We start from the raw sequence: 17950 nt of genomic DNA, 5'->3' as shown, positions 1-17950 counted from the left end.
GATTTATTTATTTTATTTTTTGGGGGGTGTTTAGAGCGACACTCCAAAACCCGGCCAGGTTTTGGGTCATTGCTGACCCCTTTCACGGTCTCTCCCGGGCGATGAATGCTGATTATTTTATCAAAAGCTCACCTTTTGTGGGGGGGGAAAAAAAAAACTGGAACTGTAGGGCCTGATGCAACACCCTGGCAAGGAATGATACTCGGATGGAGCTTGTGAAGTGAATCGCCGTCAGAAGCGGCGGATCTCCGGGGCTCCTTCACGGTGGGTGACGGTTGCGGGCCTCAGAAGTTCTTGCCGGTGCAGCAGCTGCGCGTTTGGAAGGAAGGCAACGTCTTTTTCATGCAAAAGACAAAGACGTCGCAGTCGCACCTTTTTAAATTTTTTTTTTTTTTTAATCCTCTGTGTCCCGGCCACGTCCCTTTTTATGATTACATCCCACATTGTGGTTGTACATCACACCTGAATGACGCCTGATTGTCATTCATCTTCACCTGCCCTGTCACAAATTATAGGTTCCTTCCCCCCCCCCCGCCCCCCTCCTCCTCTGACACCAAATGCAGCAATCAGTGCGATTCCCTTCGCTCCCCGAGGTGGAAGCCTTTCCTGCGGAGGAGTCTCGGCTAGAATAGAATCCTCGCCGCCAGTTTCCGCTTCCATTTTCTCCCCTTTTCTTTTTCATCCCCGCATTTTTTTTTTCTCCGAGGGAGTGATCAAAGCCGACTTCCCAAAGAGCTTCCCGCTTTTCTTTTCTTTCTTTCCCCCCCCCCCCCTTTTTGCCGTCAACATCCTCAGTCACAGTCCTCGGCATGAAAGGCCGCCTGTGTCTCCGCCGCTCGGCGAGAGGCTGAACCTCTTGATCTCTCACTTCTGTCGGTCGCCTCTTTGCTCGCTGTGTGATGACACCTGAGAATCCGCAGTTTGCGGAACAGAACTCTGCAATAACCTTTCAACGGGAACCTTTGCCATGATCCACAGGCTCCCCTTCCAACCTGCGTGCGCGTCTGGCCTGGAGAACGTTCACCTTTTTACGACGCTTCTATATTCAGTCTGACTTCAGTTGTCCTGACTTTGCTCTTTGCCAGCAATCCTTGCATTTGCATTTGAAAAAAAAACAAAAACAAAAAAAAAACGCTTTTGCTATCGCGTGGTACTGGAACTGCCGTCAAACTGAGGTCACATTTGTTCCAATTTGAATACCTGCTGCAGAGCGGCTTTTTACTTATTCATATCAGGATGGGCATAAATCAATAGCTCGCTGAGGGGCGTAATTATCGGTTTTGTTATGCAAATGGGGCCTCGCGGAGCGACGGAGGCGCACTGGGATCAAGAGTGAGTTGCCCGAGAGACAAACAACCACACAATGGCGCGCGTCAATAAATGATTAAAACGGAGACTCAGACGCATCTCCAACCTGACTAGTTGCTGCCTTTGTGACTCATTTAGGCCAAACCCAGTGCAGCTATCAGCATTTTTCTAATTGCCAACTGCATTTTAAATGTCCCGTGATGCAACCGCATCTGCGTCTCAGAGGTCAGTGGAGCTGCGTTGCATAATACATGGATTAAATACAATAATTTTCACATTTAGCCCTCTGTTTACAGCTGCCAGCAAATGTCAGCTTCAACGTGATGCTTTGTTGGAGAGCCCACATGTTTTGAACCAACACAAGGAGTTCTCGGAGGTCAGAGTGGCATTGCCACGTACCTGGGAGATTTATCAGTGCACCTTTGTGACGTCACAAAGGGCTCATTTACGTTTCATCTCCCACTTTGTGAAAAGTAAAACAGCAGAAGAAGCAAAGGATGAAACTTCCTCAGCTCTGGGAAGTTCATCACTTTGGACATTTAAGATTTCAGGAAACACGCCCCCCCCCCCCCCCCCCCCCCCGCACATTTTCCTGTGAGCATGCGAGCCACTGAACTCCATTCAATACAAATCACAGGGATGATCTTCTCCTCTGTTGCTCCCTTTGAGTGAGAGAGGAAAATCAAAGCGCTCTTATCTCGCAGCTGAGTCGGCTTGATTAAAGAGAAATATGAAGGACTCTGCGTGATTTTTTTTGCGTAGCTCCTTCCTGCACTGTCAGAATCTTAAAAGCGTACACGGCTCATCTGGAAAGGACCCCTGAGTGCGAGCGAAAGAACAGAGCGTCCCGACTGACCTCAGCAGCCAAATGAGGAGAGGAAGTCGCTCATTAGGAAGTCAATTCCTCCTAAAAAAAAAAAAGGAAAAAAAAAAAGCCTTAAACTTCAAGTTGTAAAAATGTTTTTTTTATTGTGCAGACCGCAGGCCTCCCTGTGCAATGGGGGGAGTCAGGATATGGGGATTGTTACATCAGGATCCTTTATTGCACCGTTTTTTCTTTTCTTTCTTTTTTTGGCTGTAAATTTGTACTTGGCACGTACAGCTGTTAGAAATCCTCAGTTAAAAGCACCAAGGAAGCCTCTTGTTTCAAATAAATAGACGTTTCACGACAGTTTAAAGCCCTTTATTTGACCAGCTTCATGACTACACACATATAAAAGAATCAAGATCTCAAGGATGGAAAGAGAAATCCAGGATGTACCAGGCTTTAACTTATTCAAGGGCACCGACTGGGCCGAGACACCGTCGGAAATATGAGTCACGCGAAGCTCGGTCCCTCGATTTTCTCTACAGGAGTGAATGGAAAAACAAAACAAATATCCCCCCAAAATAGCACAGACTTGACCGCTAGGCTGCTGTCGCCTATACCTAATAGTAATATTTTGCAATCAGCGACGTATTGTTATATCTTCACTTTATTTTCTGCACTAAGTTCAGTAAAAACATAACTTATCATTTAGCACAGTAAGCTGAAATAGTTAGCATGAGGATGAGACCCAAAACAGAGAATACGCACATACAGTACAAACGTTGTGGTCATCCAAGCACGGAAACTGTACAGACACACATACAAAAAACATACACACACACACGCACGCACGCGCACACACGCATACACACAGTCGTCTTGTTTCCCAGCCTTTAGAGCCCGTCGACTCCGTGCTGAGTGCTGAACTCCTGGAAGTCCTCAGGGATGGTGTCTGCGGAGGTCAGGAGACGAGCTCAGAACAGGGCCGAGGCCGAGCTAACGCTAAACACAGCTACTGTTCGTTAGCCTAAGTCATATTTGAACGTTTTCGGAAAACAAGAAAAAACACATTTTTTTTTTTTAGCAAGCACATTGGTAAAGTTGGGCAGATATCACAATTTGGCCCAAAAAAAATCACTTGGGCAACTATGCTGTTAGGCTAACGTGTTGTTGCTTGACACTTACGCTGAACCTCTGACGGTCCCGCAAAGTTCAGCATACGTTCAGATGGAATGAGAGAGAGTGTGGGTTTAAGTCGTAGCCTTACCGTTGCAGCGGTACTTCAGATTGGACCAGATGATGTTTTCTTGAGAGAAGCAGAAAACACCCAGTCGCCCTCCTCTCATGGTGGTGTCAATCGTCACGCCAGAGTCGGCCACCAGCTCGGTTCCCTCATAAAACCGGGCTCTGCACAGAAGAGGCCTTATTTGTCTCGGATACATTTTGAGAATTTTGGGCAGTGGACCTTGATAAAAAGGTGGTCCGGCTCTCCGAAACTGCTGTTAATTCAGCCGCTGAAGCTCGCAGTACCTCCCTGAGCTTATCAAAACTAAAATCTGAAGACTTCTTTCCCTTCAAGGGACACAAACTACGACAGAATATTTCCCGGACAAGTCCTGCTGAAAAAAAACCCTGACTCAAACAGGAGCTTTTAAAGATGGATCTGCAAGTATTCAGACTTGAAATCTTGCCAAATGCCTTGCAGTGTGAAGTGTATTCGCAAAATGTCTTTGCAAAACATTTCGAAAGGACTTTTTTTTTTTTTTTAGGGCTGGCATTGATTAGCATTGATTAGCACGGCACTCTCTATTCATTTCAACACAAGCAAAGTTGTCCTTATCAAACCGAATGATTACAACCTTTTCTAGAAATATGAAACCTTGGATTCGTCTGTCGCGGTTGTTGCCGTACCTGATGTAGCCGACCTGCGGGCGGTGCTGCAGGTACCAGCGGTACGACACCTTGTCCTTCCAGCCGACGTTCCTGGGGTCCTTCCACAGCAGACGCACCTGGTCGTTGGTGTCCCCCGTGTGCCACAGCGAGTTCCTCAGGTGCTCCCCGGGCCCGGATGTCGACTTCACTGCCTGTTGGGGTCGCCGGCATTGGACGGCAGAGTCAGCTGACGGGAAGGGGAAGGCTAGAAATCTACGTGAGGGGAAAGTGAACAAGTCCCCCACCTTGAGCTGAATGCCGGGTTCGGCCACGGCTCTGAAGGGCGTCGCCTGCCAGTAGGTCTGCTCCGTCTGCTTCCACATCACCACGTAGAAGGACGACGAGTCCTGGTAGCCGAAGATGAAGCCGGCGTAGTCGTCGTCGGTCACCGTGTTGACGTGGAACGTGCCCTCGAAGTCCACGCCGCTGAAAGCAGTGTAGCCTGAGTGCAGAAAACGAAGAGAGAAAAGTGATTGAATTTGATTTTCTTTTTGTCCTGTTGGGAATGTGGCGTGTTGTTAGATCAGACTCACCAACGGCAAGTCCCGGGTCGCTATTCATGGTCTGAACAATCTCCATTCCCTGTAGGAGACGTAAACAGTTGGCAGTAAAGTAGTTTCAAAATGTATTTGCAAGGGAGAGAAATAGCCGCCATTCCGTTGATGGCAAATTCAATTTTATGGCAAATGCAGTTTGATTTTGCTGCGATACACAAGAAAGTCAAGGTAAAAAAAACAAAACTGCAATTCGAAACACTATCAAAGTTGATTTTGTTTCACTGTTAGAGATAAATAACTTGGAGACAAAAAAACCAAAAAACTTTTATCTGTTTTGTTTGAGAGCAAACCTGGTTCAAAACAACCCAGTTGGGGTCAATCTGGGCGTCGCCCTCGGGGTCCAGCACCACCGTCTGATAGGCCCTGAAGTCCGTCAAGGTAACCTCGGCGTTCTCGGGACAGTTGTCGATCCTGTCGATCACTTTGTCCTGGTCGAAGTCCGACTCACAAACGTCTCCGACGCCGTCGTCTGGGAAGGAGGGAAGGAGAAATCAGTACTTCGACCCTCTCTATTCTATCCATTAATCAGCCAGAAATGAACCAGATCGATTGGATTATTGCTTTTGTTCTCTGGCAACCGTTAAAAACTGAGACGATGCTCCACTTTCTCACTCTGCCGTGTCTACTTCAAAGCCATCCGCTCCTCTGTCTTTTTTTTTTAAAGCCTCCTGGCCCTGTCACTGCGGGGGACGCTTCAACAAAAATGTCAAGAGGGCCGAGCCCCTGAAGAAAAGTGGTGTCCTTTTTGAGAAGCGGCAGAGCTGCAAGGTCTGATATAAAACATTCAGAATAAGCCGCCAAAGTGCACAATGTTTCTTTTTTAAAAGGGCAGCTTGTTTTTCTGGGGTAAAAAAAAAAAAAAAAAAAATGAAGAGTTATTGTTCAGGGCTGCTTCAAAATGTAAAGTTTGGCTTCAAATTTGTCTCGGGCTCTGCTGCCAGTACAACTTGTTTGAAGCTTTAAAAATAATTTCAGATGCAGTGTGTCATAACGAAGATATGCAAGCAGAAACATGGCAACTTGTAGTATACAGAAGAAGGAAGAAATGAGAAAAGCCCACACTTTTCAGAGAGTTTGTGGTTAAAAACTATCTGCAAAGTTAATAGACGACAGGCTCACTGTTGTCGTCGGTCTGGTCAGGGTTCGGCACCAGCCTGCAGTTGTCGGGCCCCGGCGGCACAGTGTCGGGGATCCCGTCGTTGTCGTCGTCGTCGTCGCACTCGTCTCCCTGCCCGTCTTTGTCCGTGTCCAGCTGAGAGCTGTTGATTACGAACGGGCAATTATCCTTGGTGTCCTGATGGCCGTCGCCATCGCTGCAGGGGGGAGAGAGAGACACGTTCAACGAGGCGTGAGTACGAACCAAAGCAGGGGCCGCAAATGCCATCGAGACGTGAAAGGTGGCGTTGTTACCTGTCTTGGTTTGTGTCGCACGAGTCTCCAACCAGGTCGTTGTCAATGTCAGACTGAAACGAGGGCAAAGAGTTGGCCGAGTGCGTCGCAACAACCTGAAACTAGTCTTTTAAACTGACGAAAGAATGGCTAGCTTCCTTTCATCAAGTTGCTGAAACATTTAAAGGCCCAGTGGGCGAAGATTTGGAGACCTCTACTGGCCAGAAATCATATTGCGGGCGGTGTTGGCACCAAAACCCGCTTTGCTGATTTCCCACTTTGTCTCACATCTTTCCTAATTCAGTAGTAAAGCCACGGAACCCCAAGCAGGTCCATGTTCTGGGCTGTGGTAGATAGTGTGTAAGTGAAACAATAACCCTGATCAAAGCAGCACTCAAACTATATGGGTCAATGTCGCCACCAGAGCAGCAATCTCCTGTGCCGCCGCCCACCTGATTCGGGTTGGGGATGTCGGGGCAGCTGTCGCAGGCGTCTCCCACGCCGTCTCCGTCCTGGTCCAGCTGGTCTCTGTTCTGGACACGCTGGCAGTTGTCCAGAATGTTCTTCAGGCCTGTTGGACACATACGACGACTCAGTTGTCTTCTGGCGTCATCAGCAGGTTGAATCTCAGTCACAGTTAAGTCAGACGCGACGAGTCGAGCGGTGCTAGCTATCTTGAATGTTGCTGTAAACATTTTGGGGGGATTTCAGCCTGAGAAGAAAGACGCTTCATGAACACAAAGTAATTCCTTTAAAATCTAAATATATTTGAACGCAGACCGAAAAGATGACAAACAAAGCATGCAATGTATGTATTGCATGCTTTTCTATTTACCATACCTAAATCACTTTTGGAAATTTGATTATCACTGACAAGAAGACAATTTCAAAAAAAAATCTTTGCGGTTCTCGGATCAAATTGATCATTTAGATTACTCTTGGGGAACACTCTTTGTCCGAATTAAGACATTTGGAATTTTGGCTGCGTTATGCCATGTTGTCTGGCGTCTAACCACAAGGGTGCACTGTTGCATTTTCCAAGTGGGAGAACGCCTGTTGGCGCTCTGATGCTATTTTTCATTCTTCGCAGGAAGGCAGCAGCAGCAGCAGCAGCAACAGCCACAAATACATAAAGGTCACATAACTGCGATAAGGAAAAAACCAACTCGTCTCCTGTGGGGATTTTTTTTTTTTTTTTTCCAGGTGTAATCATAGCGGTGAATGATCAAAGTTTAGTTTTGCCTCCAGGGTCACACCGCAACCGGCCTTCAATTCCTGCGTCTGGCTCCTCACTTGGCTTGTGGATCCACACGTCCACACTCCAACACAAGTGCATATTTCTTTAGAAGGGAATGTCATTTATTTCTGTGTATGTATGCATGCATGTATATATGTATTATGTACATACAGGTTTATATGTCTGTCTGTCTGCACACGTGTATATACATATTCATATACACATATGTTTTTAATTAAACCCCTATGAGTGTGAATGTTCCCTGCACAATTTACTACAAGCACAAGTCACAGTGCCTGTGCTTTGTGACTGTGTTGCCTGTTGTATAAGCGCCAGCGTCAGGCCCCCCCCCCCGATGCCGTCCTGCTCCGTACCGTCGCCGTCCATGTCGTCGTCGCAGGCGTCCCCTTTGCCGTCGCCGTCCGTGTCCCTCTGGTCCGGGTTCTCCACCATGCGGCAGTTGTCGCAGGCGTCGCCGTGGCTGTCCTTGTCGCTGTTCTTCTGGTCCACGTTGGGCTTCAGCCAGCAGTTGTCCTGCCATGCGCACACACACACACACACACACACAGACAGACAGACACAGAGAACAAAGGTCTCATTCATGCTGTGTTTCCAAGGGTCTATATACGACAATAAACAACCTCGCCTACTTTATAGATGCCAAGGCAGAGTGAGGAGGTGCATCTTGTTATCTGCAGCATCTGAGGTTGCTGTTTATTCAATTTTGAAATTTTTATGCTTTAACTACCTTCAGAACTCATCACTGTTTGAGGCCAGTTGTGTAGTATTTAAAAATCCAAAATGATCGAAATAGGCTCTGGATGGAATAAAACAAGGTCAAGTGTGTCATCTAACGACAGTGCTTGTTGCTGGTAAGCCTTCTGACCATTACATGGTTCTAAATCTTACACTTTGGGCCTTTAAGTTTGTGTTCCAACTGTTTTTAACGCAACTGTCTTTCTATTAAGGCTTCTGCACAATGCAAAATCCTGTGTTTTCTTTTCTTTTCTTTTTTAAAAAAAACTATGAGTATCTAATCTCTCAGTGAACTTCCCAGAAATTACAACAGCGCACTCTTGGCTTTTTATAATTTGCATAACTAAGGCAGCCCGACCTTGTATGTATTTGAACAACTGGTTCTTCTCACAGTGTTTGTTATGTTGCAACCCAGGTCTGAGTTTGCCGATACATATGTCAGTGTTTTTGACTGTTTTTGTCCTTCCTTTAACCAAAACATTCTTCTTTATCTGAACCACATGAGTAATTTTGTCTTAAGTCCAGCATAACTGAAAACATCTTTTTTGACAAAGCACAATTTGCTGAGTCATCAAAGGAAGCAGCTTCATGAGAACGTACTCGTTCTGATCCCCAGAATTGTGTTTGAGAAATGTAATTAAAAAAAAAAAAAAGTTTTCTTCTCATCGTTCTCATCGTTCCCACCGACCTGCTCGTTAGGAATACCGTCACCGTCGGCATCGTCATCGCAGGCGTCGCCTTGGCCGTCCCTGTCGGCGTCCTCTTGACCCGAGTTGGGGATGTACATGCAGTTATCCTGAAGGAGATTTTTTATTTTTTTTACATTCAAAATTCATGAAGAAGAAGAAGAATGAAAAAGCAGAAACTTAAATGGCTGCTAGGTTGCTCAGATTTCAAACGTCACTCACCCATTTGCCAAAATTTAATGGAAAGTCTTTTCAAATGGAGGACTGTCAATTGATTTGGATTTAAAGCTGACTGGCCAAAAAAAGGTTCATCCAATCACCTTCCAAGCTATGTCTCACTTCTGAAAATGCCCGCTGTGGGCTCCTTTCTCAGGCGGATGTCCATCTTTCTCATGGTTGCAATTTTCTCACCTTTCTGCAGCTGGAGTCTTTGCATTTCAGCTTCTCATCGGGGTATCCGTCAATGTCTGTGTCCTTGCCACAGAGGTATCCATTTCCAGCCCAGCCGATGCCACACTGGGAAGAAGAATGAAGAATGAAACCCCCCAGGATTGAATGAAAGAAAAAAAAAAAAACATATAGAGTTCTCAGTTAAAAAAAAAAAAGAAAAGAAAAAAGGTGCTACCTGACAAGTGATGGAGCCGTCCCTCTCTGGGATACACTGGGCGTTGACGTCACACGGGTTGGTCAGGCTGTTGCCGCAGCTGATCTCCGGCTTGCAGCCCTTCACCTGATCCCCTGTGAAGCCGGTCTTGCAGCTGCCGCAGTGGTAGGAGCCCTGTGCACGAGCCAAACACATCTGGTTTCTGCTTTGAACGGTGATTGCAAAGAAGGACCCAGATGGGGCGCAGAGAACCGCGTTGTGTCGCGTTCGGATGATATCGTCTGGCCGTTCCTACCACAGAGTTGTGACACAGCGATTCGGGGGTGCAGCCGCCGTTGTCGGGCCCTTTGCATTCGTCGATGTCGTCGCAGACCTGAAATTAAACAGGGTTATAATCTCAAACCGGCGTTTTTCTTAAGTGTTCGAAGGAATCGAGCTTGTGACGTTGAGAGTCGCTCATCGCCCTGCACTCGTTACCGCCATGGCCCATAAGAAAAAAAAATCATTTGATGTTTCCGTTTCTGACGTCCTGTGATTTATTACCAGTTGCCCCCCCAATTTTTTCCGACCAGAAAATCTCACATGGTTTCATTTAGATTAACTATAAACCATAAACGTTGGCCAGAGGGGGAGGAATTATCCTGAACTCAGAGTGCAAAACATGTTTACAGATTCAACTAACAAACAATCTGAGAAGCACTGAACAGTATGACCCCCTTTGTTGTGGGACCTGAAGAGAATTTCCACTGAAGATCCAGAGGTTGTTAAACTCAAAAATACATTAATCTTAATTTCATTTGTGTCATTTTTTTTTTACGGAGAGACAAGAAGCGGCGTTTAAACAATCCATTCCCTTTGTCCTTTATGCGATAAAGGATCCACTGCATATTAAAGCTCCCCACATCAATGACATGCTAATGCGGAATCGCTGTTCTTTGTTGTTGTTGAATCCTGACTGGCTGGTTTCCAGGACTGTGAAGGCATCGAGCCGTCCGCGTTCCACCGCGTCTGTTACCTGTTTGTTGGTCTGCGCAAACAGAACGCCGACTCCCTCCACTGGCGTGCCGGTGAAGCCCAGCGGGCAGGCCTCGCAGCGGTAGCCCGGGGCCGTGTTGACGCACTTCACTCCGGGGAAGCAGGGGTTAAACTGACACTGCAGGAAGGGGAACGAGAGAGGGGAAAGGAGGACAGTTGAGCGCCGCCGAGAGCTGCAAAATGCATGTGGCCCTCGCCGGGAGAGTCGGCCAAGGCTTTTAGGTTTGATGACACTCTGGCTCATGCAAAAGAGGGAATGCGGAAGTGGGGGAGTACTTAAAAAAAGGGTCGGTGCAAACAAGGAGACCCGCACGCACCCACACACACACACACACACACACACTTTGGCTCCTAACTTCAACCGAAACTTTTCTGCTTTACCTGTGGCTTTGGTTTGCTGAACACTCATTATTCCACATTAGCTTCTTTGAAGTGCCTTTAGACCCTGCGGGCCACTTTGCAGATTCAATCTCAATGCTGTTATTTTTTTTTTATCTTTTCTAAAAAGTCTGAAAAATACCCCGCTCTGATATCTTGAAACAAAAAAAAAAAAAAAAAAAAAAAATGAAACGGTCTTACGTCACCTGGCTTTGAACTCAGAAAAGCAGGTTTTGTCAATGAAAAGCTCCACCGGCAGCAGTGGCGGCCGTGTGGGTTTTAAAGACGGGACGGGACACCCGCTTCCCGCTCACCTCGTCCACGTCGTCGCAGCTGAAGCCGTCCCCGGTGTAGCCGTCGGGACACGGTCCGCAGTCCACGCCGTCCGTCGTCTCGATGCACATGTCCTCGCGGAAACAGATGCCCGGGACGCACCTGGGTTTCACCACGCCGCCCAGGCCTGCAGACACCAGAGCGGCGGAGGAGGAGAATGATTGGTCGGTGTAATTTTATTATCAGCGGGAGCCTATTTGACGTGATCTCACCGCAGGCCTGACACTCTGAGATGGTGTTTCTGAGGAACGAGGTCTCTTTGACCTGCGGGGGGGGGGTCAAACGCAAGCAGGTTTGCAAAAGCCGACATGAGGGGGCTGAGGAAGTGGAGATTAAGTGGCCTCGGAGCGGGGCGACTTTACCTGCTGAATGAGGACGTCCCTCAGCTCATTTATCACCTTCGTTAACTCCAGCATTTGGTTGGACAGCTGCTTGGTGTTGACCCCTGAGAGAAAAGGCGCCGTTATTTGCTGAACCGCAGCACTGGCCCTCTCAAGCGACCCTGCCTTCTGTCAAGCCACCGGTGTGTTTTTTTTGTTTTTTTTTCTCGCGGGCCCCCTCCCACCCAGGCTTCTGCTTCTGCCGGCCGGGGGTTTGTTTTTCTTTGGAAACATTTGGCCATCACTGTAGGCGTTTCCCCTTCAGCTGTAACGGCTCTTACCCAGGGTCTGGACAGAGTCTCTTTGTTGGAAGTGGCAGTCTTGCAGCGAAGCCACATTCTCAAATGTGTCCCCGACCACCAGCTTGAGCTCATCCAAACTCTCCTGTTGGAACAGAACGGGGCAAAATTTGCAGTCACCCGTACGAAGCCGGCTGAACTTTGTTGGAAAGTTGAAGTTGGTGTTGCAGCCTTGCTAAAGGGCACTAGCCTTGGAAACTGGTGGAAATATAGAGTTGTTGAAACAACTAATAGCCAGCTATAGTGAACCTATAAGTAACTTAAAGGCATTACTTCAATCAGCATGGCCTTAATAATAAAAAAAAAATCATATTTAAAGGCCGACTGTGTAAATTAATGTTTTTACTGGTTTAGCGCTAGCTAGCTAGCTCAACAGTGATACCCTCTCATTTCTCCCTTTTTTGTTGTACAATATTTTCAAAGTCGCCCAGCTTAACCTCCCATAGAAGGTCCCTGGAAAGTGTTTGCCTCCCGCTAACCTAACAGGAAGTCATTGGCCACTGTGTGGAAATGCTGCCGATTTACTGCTCACCTGGTCTCTGGCTTGCATGGTCTTCAGATCCACCGTGCCGTAGCCCTGTGGCAAACCCTGGAAGGCGGCGGGCAGATCCCTGACCGTCTCCACCAGCCTGCAGTCCAGATGCAGCTCCACCCCGCCCGGACCGGGCGGCAGCATCCCCTTCAGGTGGAACAGCAGCCGGTGCTGTTGGCCGTCAGCCAGCACCAGGTTGTTGAAGGTTACCGAGCTCATCCTCCTGTCGGTGCGCTGATAGCGTAACACGGCTTTGAGGGGAGAGATCAGGGGGGAAGTGGAAGTGATGGTGGGCAAAGAGGAGATAACGTTGGAAAAAAACAGGGGGGTGGTGGGGGATTACACTGAGTGTTCGCCGTGAAGATTCCATTCAAGCCTCAGCCACAACAATAATCTTATGTGTTTTCACATTTGGCTCGTCTGAATTGGGAGTTTCTCAGACTATACGCTCGCTCGGGTGCACGAGGCCAAACTGCTCTCTGCTCTGCATGGAGGGATTTGTTTGCTGTGCGGGAGTAAACAGGGCCGCCTTCATTACCTCTCGCTGTCCACTAATATATGATTTGGCGGAATTAAGAACATCTGCTGAGATTTTGACATTGAAAATGAAAAATGGTCTGAAAAATAGTCGGATCTAAGCGGATGAGTTCGGCTCAGTTTACAGAAATAGTGCAACATTGACCAGGCAGTCTAAATTGATCATGTTTGATCTGGCTCTTTGTTTATAATCTAACTGTTCATTATTATTCATAAAACAGTGTTTATCTTCCATCCATAGCGGACTAATGGAGCTGGTAATCAGTCATCTCTTAAGGAGATAAACAAAAACGCAAGTGCAGTCAAGCTTCAGAGTTGAATTTCACTGTCTCCCTGTGGGCTGCCTGCTCTCGCCAGTAGGGGGCTTGCTCTTTTTAGAAAACGACACAGTATTTTGAAATTGGTTTGCAGTTTTCAAGTGAGCGCCGTGACTGTGCAATGTTTCACTGCATTGACCAACATCCCCTCAACTTCTTTTACCTTCTCTCTTCTCTGCCTTGAGCTTGAACGTAACATTTGCTCCATTCTGCGTTTTGTTCCTCTCAACGCTCGTTTTGGTTGGCATCAATCCCCGGGGCAACGCGCTTGGCCTTCAGCCACTAATGGTTAGTCTGTCACCGACTGTGTTTATCCCCTGTGTGGCGATGACTTAAAGTGCGCTGATTCTAGTTGTACAAATGGTTTTCAGATCCCCTTATAATCAAAACCACCTGGCTACTGGAATGACAGCGGTGGAGAAACCGGAAAGAATTTCCTAAACGGAGACGATTTTCTCCATAGGTGCCGCGGAAATCGACGGAGATTAACAGCAGTTTTGAAAGAATAAACACAGCTAAGTAAAATTTAAAAGGCGCCCCGGCCTCTTTTATTTGTGTCCTACCTCTGTTGAGCTTCCCCATCACGGTGAACTCAAAGTACTTGCTGCTGTCCCTCGGGTTGTACAAGCTAAACACAGAGGTTCCGGTCCTGGGCTGCAACTTGAAGGAGGTGAGGATGAAAGCCTCCTTCACTCCCTGCTCGATTAGGCCCCCCTGCAGCAGGTCTGGCAGGCAGTCGGGCGAGGTGAGCAGATCGTAGACTGTTGACAGGGAAGAGGAAGCAGGGAGAGACGATGAAGAGCTGCAGTAAAGGATCGCAGGACATCGTCAACATACGCGGTGCTCCAATATTGGAAGGGACTCGCTGCACGAGTCGAGAATGATGGTGTTGCCGCGACACTCACAGCTCTTTGTCTGAGAAGTGGTGCATCAGTTACTCAGGGGTAACGTCGATGTTAGACTCTATCCGGATGTTGTTTTGGACATGTGAGGCATCCAAACTGCAGCTCGTCTGGGCAGAAATATGGCCTATGCGTGCTGGTCCTTCCTTAGTTCTCCTGTTCTGACCTGGCAGGATGATGCTGCCAGTGGTGAATGAATATCAAGCCATGCAAGTTTGTGAAATTCTTTTTAGAATCACCAGTGCGTGGTGATGCATTCTGTTTGCATTTCTGATGTTACTGTTCTTTAATCAGTCACCGCGCTGAGGTCTTGTTTCTGAGGTATGACCGTGCATTGGACGATGGTGTTGACCTGACATTTGCCTTAGAAATTGTGTGTCTATTCACGGTGATGTCAACATAAAACTACATGAAACATTGGTCATTTAAACAGCAGTTAATGTGGACAAAAGTATTTATTTTAGCCCTAGTTAATAGGCTACAGCAACCAGACTGCCGCCGCACAATTGCACACATGCCATTCCTTTAATACAGTGGCGCGGTGAGCCGGGCCGGGCCGTGAGAGAATGTGCAGTGAATCTCTAGTCCGCCATCTGCTCACATCATGAATACACAAGTACCTTGAAAGCGGTCTGCTCGGCCCACTCGGCCCGGGGAGCAAAATTGGTCCCAAATGCTCCGAGATTGGCCGTTGTCAACCAAGATTGCGAGGCATGAACCCCCCCAGATGAGATCCCCCTCCTGCGCACCGTCCCCCCTGGGCCTTGTCTTGTACATTATGTATCTCAGTTATCTCAGCGCAGGGGGCTTTTCAAACATGCGCCTCTTGTATTAAAAAAAAAAAAAAAAAGGTCACTTACGTAATATTGCCTGCATGACTTGCACAAAAAGTAGGTTCTCCGTTTTTTTTTTACGACATTGTGTGAGCGTTCATATCACCCCGTTTGTTTGTTTTCTGAGTTACTGAAACACCAGGCTTCTCATTTATCCTCTGGATGGACTGGGGGGCTTTGTCCAGGTCGGGGTCACCTGCAGGTTTTCTGACCAAGTGCATCATTTCCTCCCCGCCAACTGACCTCCGATTTCAGGCTCCATAAAACAAGCCAAGTTGAAAGTCACAGAGTAATCCAGCACCGCCGTCCTCTACTTAACACCGGCGTTTCACTCCGTCAGATTTAAAGACCACCGTAAAAAAAAAAAAAACCTAACTAATGGTCAGAGTAGCCGTCTTTAACGTTTGACTGCTCTTATTTATCGCAGCGTTGCAGTCTGTCGTAGCCTTCGTGAATCCCGTCATCGGCATCGGCGAGTGATTAAGGTAAACGGTGAGGTCATGCTTCTGAAGCAGCCGCGGGAAGCCCAGGCGGCGCTTGGATCTTTATCGTCATGTGAATTCCTCTCAGGCGGGGATTGCGCAGACATTAGGCGAGTTTCCATTACCTACTTGGAACTACTGCATTTACGCAAATGACGGAAGAAAATCTGGTATAAATCCACTTCATTGGGTTAAAAGTTTATGCCCTGGCTTGAGGTGTTTTTTTTTTTTTCCTCAGTACTATCCTTCGTCAAGGCTTCCAGTAGGAGAAATACGCGCTGTGTCGATTATAACTTAGTTAATATCTACAAGGTGGACAAACACAAGATGACACAATTTTTTTTGTTATTTTTGTTAAAACAGAAAGTATTGGTTTCAGCGACGGGCTTGGCATTGCACACAGTGAAAACACGAGTAGCACGAGAGGATTGACTGGGAGACAAATAGCTTTTGAAAGATCATGATCTGGGTGAAGTCATCCCTTAGACATAAATATTGATCAGTAACTTCAGCAACCCGCCGCCGAGGCAGTCCAGCTTGTTAAAAATAAATAAATAAGTAAAAACCCCTCTTTATTTACCGTCGCTGTAAATCAACCCTGCTCAGTTTAAACACAGCGAATTCCAGTCGTGCAAGACAATGAGCCATTTCGCCAAAGAAATGATAGATGACGAGCCCCATTAATACAGACTTGTTTAATGCATGACATCAGGCCGGGCCTCGCGAGTAAAAAGAAAAAAAAAAAAAAAAAAAAAAGATTGCCGGGGATTAATGGGAGCGTGAAAAGCTACGCCATCAATTACCAGAGTGATTTGTGAGGAGCTGATAAACTGTAAACAGCAGCGGCTTCCACAAGCGGCTGCGGCAGAGTTTCTGACCTTCAGCCAACAGCGGAGCGAGAAAGGGGGCGGAGTCTGTACACGTGAATGACCTCTGATTATTCCCATGTGTGTTGTTTCGCTGAGACTTTGCTTGCATTAATACGAGCTGGAGGGCCTGGAGCGCCCGGCCCCTCCCCTACCCGCGCCGGAGCAAATGAAGCAGATCTGGCCGTGTAGGTACGGAAGGCGGGGGTGACTTTACTTCAGCAGAGAGCGAGAGAGAGTCAGACTTCCTTTCTACCTTTTTGTGCTGCAAATGCAAATGCAAAAAAAAAGTGTTGGACTTCTTCACCTTTTCTGTTACTGACGGGGATATTTAGCATTTCATCCTCCCCTCAGTGAGTATCACACGCCGTGTCTAATCCTTTGTGTTCTTTGGGGCCCCGCATATCATATTCTCTTTCACTGTGTCTGCTTTATCCATTATGCATTGCGACTCATACATACGGCGGTTTAAAAAAAGAAAAGAAAAAATCTTCAGCTGCGAAGCCATTGAATCTTTTCTGACAGATAATGAAAAAGACGGAAGGTGGTTTCAAGAGAGCCAGGAAGTCCGAAAGGAACAAAAATGTAAAAATAAAAAAAAAAAAGAAAGAAAGAAAAATTGCAGACCTCATTCTTTGGAGAGTGAGTTAAAATCTAAAACAGAAAACAACATTTTTTGCCTTTTTTTTTGTCATGCCCTGCAGCAAGTAGAGCTACCGTCGGCGCTGATTATCGCGAGTCATTATGACACGTAAAAATGTAATGACGTTTTAAATTATTGATACAGAGGAAAGCAAGAAAGAAAACCAGAAAAAAAAAAAACCCCTCCACACATCATAAAGCGAAACTCACCCAAAGCCTGGCCGTCCACGTGCAGAAGCAGCTGTGAGGCCAGAATCAGGGCCGTCCAAACGCCCATTTTGTCCGTCCAGCTGGCCCGGGATCAGCAGTTTTCTGTCACGAAGAACCTCGCTCGGTGGCACTTTCAGGTGTGTGTCCGTTTCCCCCCCCGCTGCGAGCCGCTTGCTGCTTCCTCTGAATCAACAGCGAGTCTGGTCTGCCATGCGAAGGCTTTGCAGAAGCTGCAGGATTCGGTGTGTGGCTGAGAAGATTGCAGGAGTCTCTCTGAGGGAGGAGCGTCGGGGCCCCAAACCTGCTTTTAAGACCTTTTCCTCAAGACGGCCCCATACAGAGAAGGAGTGACCAGTGGCTCTATTGCATTGGCTCCCAATGGCTGCCTACTCCTTGGGGCTCCCGCATAGCAGCGATGCATGTGAAATGCTCCCAATCCTGCTGTGTTTGACAGCTGTAATCGTGTTCCAACCTGGTCAGAGGGATTATTTTTAGTACTTAAAAAAAAGAAGCATTTTCTCTACCCTGAAATGTGGAGGAGTTTTCTCCACTTTTCCTCCACGTGTCACCTTCATCCCTCCACATTCACGGGGCAAAGTCAGGAAATGAGCCCAGTGGAACGTGTGCACTTAACAAGATGTGTTAACCCGGCTCAGGCGGGCCCTCAGACAGGCTGCTGGCACGGGGCCTTCAGGTCGTCAGCATGTCTGGCACCGGGCGACTCGCCACATTTGGCAGGGATGAGGGGTGTCGGCTCCTAATGGTGCTTGTTTTTCACCCCCATTTCCTCTGCCCGTTGCATCTTATTTATTCAAGGATTTCTTTTCCTCAATCGGGGAGTGGAACGCCATGGGGTCGTTTGAAGAGGAAGTCAAAATAGGTCTTGTCAAGTAATGATGCTTAAATCCTTCCCCACGTCAATAAAAC

The 17950-nt window shown here is 47.4% G+C and overlaps 1 protein-coding gene across 1 annotated transcript; it reads right to left on the bottom strand.

The window, feature by feature from the left end:
* Positions 1 to 2475: 2475 nt before the first annotated feature.
* On the bottom strand, positions 2476 to 17379 carry thbs4b (thrombospondin 4b). Its single transcript, XM_076013866.1, has 22 exons — positions 17024 to 17379; positions 13652 to 13849; positions 12235 to 12485; positions 11685 to 11787; positions 11386 to 11468; positions 11236 to 11287; positions 11005 to 11150; positions 10293 to 10430; positions 9573 to 9650; positions 9299 to 9451; positions 9085 to 9189; positions 8676 to 8783; positions 7606 to 7765; positions 6447 to 6565; positions 6016 to 6068; positions 5725 to 5918; positions 4896 to 5074; positions 4582 to 4630; positions 4294 to 4490; positions 4028 to 4200; positions 3384 to 3523; positions 2476 to 3068 (listed from the first exon to the last, which is right to left on the bottom strand). Exons 1-22 carry the CDS (start codon positions 17088 to 17090, stop codon positions 3010 to 3012), a joined length of 2805 nt encoding a protein of 934 aa, XP_075869981.1. The 5' UTR covers positions 17091 to 17379; the 3' UTR covers positions 2476 to 3009.
* Positions 17380 to 17950: the final 571 nt, after the last annotated feature.

Source organism: Nelusetta ayraudi, unplaced genomic scaffold, assembly GCF_046127955.1.
Source record: "Nelusetta ayraudi isolate G7.1 ecotype Tasmania unplaced genomic scaffold, CSIRO-AGI_Nayr_v1 ptg000160l, whole genome shotgun sequence".
Classification (NCBI taxonomy): domain Eukaryota; kingdom Metazoa; phylum Chordata; class Actinopteri; order Tetraodontiformes; family Monacanthidae; genus Nelusetta; species Nelusetta ayraudi.
This window is presented reverse-complemented; position numbering and strand designations above follow the sequence as displayed.

Bases quoted from the DNA above. Each gene is read 5' to 3' on its own strand.
- thbs4b (XM_076013866.1), bottom strand. From the start codon at position 17,090: ATGGGCGTTTGGACGGCCCTGATTCTGGCCTCACAGCTGCTTCTGCAC. The intron at 11,288-11,385 runs GTAAAGTCGCCC...CCCCCCCCGCAG, and splicing joins GGGACGTCCTCATTCAGCAG to GTCAAAGAGACCTCGTTCCT. The intron at 9,190-9,298 runs GTAGCACCTTTT...TCTTCTTCCCAG, and splicing joins ACGGCTCCATCACTTGTCAG to TGTGGCATCGGCTGGGCTGG.